Below are 5,585 nucleotides of genomic sequence, written 5' to 3'. Positions count from 1 at the left end.
AGGTCAATGCTCAACCACTGAGGCACTGCGGCCGGGCTTACTCATCCTTTTTACATGAGCACCTAATGAGACTACTGTACACCAGGCCCTGTCTGTACTGGATTGGGCCAAGAGATGACCCAGACAGACAAGACCATGGCTCTCTTAGAGTTACAGTCCATGGCATAGTCAGAGAAAAAACAATAAAATAAATAAATGAGATGATTTCAGAAGTGACCAAGGGCCATAACTAGTACAGCAAAGGAGAGGGAGGTAGAGGGTCAGGGAAGGTTTCTTTGAGGAGAACACATTTGAGCTAAGGATAAATTCAGTGTGAGAAGACTAGGTGGAGGGTGGAAGTTCCATGCAAGAGGAACAACAAGGGCAAAGGCACTGTGAGTGGGAAGGAATTTGCCTTCTTCCAGGGCAGTATGGCTAGAATTTGGTAAGGCAGGAGGAAAGGGGACAGAAGGGTGGGAACAGACCAGGCAGAGCCTGAATGCCTGAGTGGGGATTTGATTTTATTCCAAGTACTGTGGGAACATGTTGGAAGATATCAACTGGAGAGGGATATGTTCTTATTTACATTTTTGAGGTTCTTTGGCTTCCCTGAGCAGGATGGAGAATGGGATGCTTCAAGTTTCCACTCTCCTTATGGGTACAGAGTCTGGAAACTTTGTGTCTAGAGAGAAAGGGGCTAGGCTGAGATCGTGTGGGCTCTGAGCATGGCAGGGGTGTATCTGGAACAGAGTAGGCCCCAGGGAATGTCAGATAAAAACAAGTCATATGAAATTGTGTGTATGTCCTTGTGTGTATGTGATATGTTGATGAACTCACCTGTTCCCTTTGTCTCCTGGGAAGTCATTGACCCTCAATGACGGAGGGTGGGCACTGGAAGTGGGGGCTGAGTAGGGCAATGCCAAGAATCAGAATATCCTCCATGTGTTCTTGCCTTTATAGTTCCAAATAATATCACAGGCCATCAAAACTGAGCCCCACAGCCTTAGCTGGTTTGGCTCAGTGGATAGAGTGTTAGCCTGTGGACCGAAGAGTCCCGGGTTCAATTCCAGTCAAGGGCACATACCTCGGTTGCAGGACCTTTCCAGCCAGGGCCCTGGTGGGGAGCATGCAGAAGGCAACCAATCGATGTGTTTCTCTGACATTGATATTTCTCTCTGTTTTTCCCTCTCTCTAAAAAAATGGAAAAATATCCTCAGGTAAGGATTAAAAAAAAAAAAACTGAGCCCACATGCAGTCTTGCAAATACACAGCCATGTACTTACCTACATGAAAAACACATATATTTCTCTCTCTCTCTCTCTCTCTCTCTCTCTCTCTCTCTCTCTCTCTCTCTCACACACACACACACACACACACACACACACACACACACACACAGTCTACAAACCAGCAGGTCCCTCTTAGAATTTCTTGGTTCAAAATTTTCAAGATTTCCTCTGTAATGAAATCCCATTGTAAGGAGCTAAAGCAGGGTGGGGAGGGGAGCACATAAATCCACTACTCTGTGGTGATCCCCTTTGGGTGAGCAATGAATAAGATTGGCTCAACAATCTCTTGGCTGGTGAGAATCTTGCCGGGAGAGTCTCTTCACGGGAAAGTCCTTTGCCTGGTGGGTCCACTTCCTGATGTGTCCCTTGTCAATAAAGTTTCTTGGTTGGAGGGTCTTTGTCTAATATTTCCCTTGGCTTTGCCAGATAAGCAGAGAAAGATGAAAATATATAATGATGAGGAAAGTTCTCCAGATTCCACATATTCTCAGCCAACTGGCACACAGAGAAAAATGTTCAGTTCTATTGCAGTTATTCTTCCTGTTATTTTCCTGGCCACTGATGATGGAACAGAGATATGGTTTTATGAGATCAAACACAGTGAGGGGAGATCATTGAAAACCACAACAGGGATAGAGCAAGAACTGAAGGCCATAACCTCCACCCTCAAATCCCAAAGTAGAACAGAAGACAATGCAGGGAGTGGGGACTTTATGAGGTGTGTGTGTGTGTGTGTGTGTGTGTGTGTGTGTGTGTGTGTGTGTGTGTTTAGAAAGGTCTCAGGAAATAACCAACCTTGAAAGACATATGGAGGGTTTTAGCTTCCCAGATCTCTCTGAGGGGGTCTTGAGTGACTAAACATCACAAGGGTCCTCAAACTTTCTCATTTTATTTATTTTTTAAATGCAACATACAAACTTTATTAAACAAAAGTAACAGGTAAAGTCAAACAGGTACTTATATTTAAGAGAAAAAATAACTAGAAAAAATTTTATCTTAAGCACCTTACAGTAACCTACTTGTAGTTGCATTTAACGGAACTCCGTTGCTGTGAAGAATACAGCTCATGCACAGGTATGGATGAATGATTTGTACATTTTTCAAGTATTCACTGAATACTACCTTCTATACACATACACATTAAATTTGAAAAAGATTTAATTGACGTCCCCAGATATCCCCATTTGTGTTGATCTTTTAGAAGAGGTCATCTAAAGAAAAGAATATGAGGCTCTGGCTCATGAATCATGTCATGAACCCAGTCAAGACTCCGTTGAACACCAAGTCTCCTACACTCCTCTTCTGACATCAGATGGGTTTTGGGTACGTGTTGGGAAAGTTCTCTGGGTAACATGACATTCCAGTACTCGGAGTGCTCCTCGAAGTATTTGTCTGAGTAGTAGAGCTGCTTGTGGGTCATCCTGCCAGCAGAGGAGCAGCGTGAAGGGCCACCACGGAGTGGGAGCAGCAAACCAACCTTCTGCAGCCAGCTATCCAAGGAAACACTCGACTGCGACCCAAACTTTCTCCTTTAAAGCTGAACCAACAGCCAGCCCTTTTTAAAATTTTTAATTCCTGATTGGCTTATTGATATTCTTTGGCAGCGCTCTTAGCGTATTTTTTATTTGCAGTTGTTTTTCAATTCTAGGAGTGGGCCTTGAATGTGTCTGCTCCATTGTTACAATTTCACTTCCACACAGGCTAGATCACATGGGTGGGGGTATCAAGTTAGGTCACAGAGTGGGTGGGGTAGGAGGTGGCTTCAGGGGACAGGAGAAGAGGTGTAAGGGGGTACTTAGAGACACAGTAGCCAAGTTCTCAAGGAAATGGACGATACTTCAGGAGGGTATGGTTAGCCCTGTTCATGGGCCCTCAGTCATTAGGAGAACCTGCAATGTTTTGCTCTAAACAGCGGTTCTCAACCTGTGGGTCGTGACCCCTTTGGGGGTCGAATAACCCTTTCACAGGGGTTGCCTAAGACCATCGGAAAACAACTATATATTTGCATATTGTTTTGTGATTAATCATTATGCTTTAATTATGTTCAATTTGTAACAATGAAATTGGGGGTCACCACCACATGAGGAACTGTATCAAAGGGTCGCGGCATTAGGAAGGTTGAGAACCACTGCTCTAAGAGGTGGGGAAGGTGAGAGAGGACAGCAGAAAGGCCAGGATGCATGCTGATGGGACAGTAGAAGTGAAAGAACTCAATTGGAATCTTCTGAAGGGCTTCTTAAAACAGTTTCCCAAGCTACATCCCTAGAGATTGATTTAGTGAGTCTGAGGTAGGGCCAGCGAATCCACATTTCTAACAAATTTCTAGGTGTACCCTATATTGCTGGTACAGAGACCACAGTTTGAGATCTTCTAGGATAGCCACTCTTTTCAATATATCATCTTGGGGAAAGGAAGAAGCAGTGCTCCCAATTCCTGAGATTGAAGAAGACCAACCCATAGGACTAGGGAGAACCAATGACAGAGAAGTTTTTCTACATCCTTTCCAGAAAAGCAAAAGTACTTAATCCACCCAGCTCCCATAGAGGACCCAAATTTAAAAAGAGAGACAACCATAGCTAAGATTTGGAAACAGCCTAAGCGCCCATCAGCAGATGAGTGGATTAGAAAACTGTGGTACATCTACACAGTGGAATACTATGCTGCAGTAAAAAAGAAGGAACTCTTGACTTTTGCAACAGCATGGATGGAACTGGAGAGCATTATACTAAGTGAAATAAGCCAGTCAGAGAAAGATAAATACCACATGATCTCACTCATTTGTGGATTATAGAGAACAACATAGACTGATGAACAGGGACAGATCCAAAGACAGAGAATCAGGGATCAGACTATCACTCCCCAGAGGGAAAATAGGGGAGGGAGAGGGTAAGGGGAAGAGATCAACCAAAGGACTTGTAGGCATGCATATAAGCCAAACCAATGGACATGGACAACAGGGGGATGAGAGCATGTGTGTGTGTGTGGGGGGGGGGGTTAATGGGAGGGATAAGGACACATTTCTAATACCTTAACTAATAAAGAATTTTAAAAAAATAAAATAAAATAAAATAAAATAAAAAAGAGAGAGAGAGAAATGAAAGAAGAGAAGTAACAACTGACACCAAAGAAATATAAAGGATTATACGAAAATACTTTGAACAAGTATATGTCAACAAACCGGACAATCTGAACTAAATGGATAAATTTCTAGAAACACAATATTCCAAAACTCAGTCAGGAAGAATCATAGACTCTTAATAGAGAGATTTACAACTATTGAAATTGAAGCAGTAATAATAATAATAAAACTCCCAACAAATAAAAGTCCTGGACTGGATGGCTTCACAGATGAATTTTACCTAACACTTAAAGAACTAACACCTATCATCCTCAAATTATTCCAAAAAAAATTCAAGAAGAGAAAAAAACTCCCAAGCTCAATTTTACAAGGCCAGTATTATCTTCATTTCAAAACAAGATAAAGGAAGAAAATGGGAGAAACCAAGATGGCGGTATAGGTTAACGCCGGAGATTGCTGCCTCGAACAACCAATCAAGGGTACACCTAAAAGACAGAACGGACATCATCCAGAACCACAGGAAGGCTGGCTGAGTGGAAATTCTACAACTAGGAGGAAAGAGAATATCATACCCAGACTCAGAGGAGGCGCAGTGCTGAAGTGAAATACTCAGGTACGGAGTGCACACGGAGCGGGCTGGCGGCGGAGGGCGCGGTTGATGCTTTCAATCGAGAGGGAGTCTCAGATTCTGAGCTCCAGATCCGGGCGAGTCTCTAGGGACCCAGACTCAAACGGGAGAAGCGGGACTGTCTGGCTTCGGTCGGAACTCGAAGGCAGCTTTCTCTCCGAGGTTTGCAGCGGTTGCTGGGACTCTGTGAGGCAGAGCCCCTAGGGACAGAACTGAGAGCAGCCATAACTGCTCAATCCGGCCTGCCCTGTAGATCCCCGGGGACCCGCCCCGCCCAAGCCCTGCACAGAGCATTTGCCAGATAGCCTCAGGCAAATGCTAGATTAGCACAACCCTAGAGATCCAGCACAGAAGCTCTCCCACTGAAGACACAGCTGACTCTCATAGCCAGTTAGCCTGGAGGTCAAATCACCCCTGGTATTGCCAACAACAATCAAGGCTTAACTACAACAAGACTGCGCACAAAGACCACTAGGGGGTGCACCAAGAAAAGATAAAAAAATGCGGAGACAAAGAAACAGGACGCAAATGTCAGAAATGGAAGATATAGAGCTCAAAACCACACTTTTAAGGTCTCTCAAGAACTGTCTAGAAGCTGCCGATAAACTTA

General features: G+C 44.0%; 1 protein-coding gene across 1 annotated transcript; it reads right to left on the bottom strand.

The window, feature by feature from the left end:
* Positions 1-2,475: 2,475 nt before the first annotated feature.
* LOC118674146 (cyclin-dependent kinases regulatory subunit 2-like) lies at positions 2,476-2,688 on the bottom strand. The gene has a single exon (XM_036345482.1). The coding sequence runs from the start codon at positions 2,686-2,688 to the stop codon at positions 2,476-2,478; it is 213 nt and encodes a 70-aa protein (XP_036201375.1).
* Positions 2,689-5,585: the final 2,897 nt, after the last annotated feature.

The sequence above is a fragment of the Myotis myotis genome, unplaced genomic scaffold, assembly GCF_014108235.1.
Source record: "Myotis myotis isolate mMyoMyo1 unplaced genomic scaffold, mMyoMyo1.p scaffold_m19_p_19, whole genome shotgun sequence".
In the NCBI taxonomy this organism is placed as follows: Eukaryota; Metazoa; Chordata; class Mammalia; order Chiroptera; family Vespertilionidae; genus Myotis; species Myotis myotis.
Note: the sequence above shows the minus strand (reverse complement) of the source record. Positions and strands in the feature narration are given on the sequence as shown.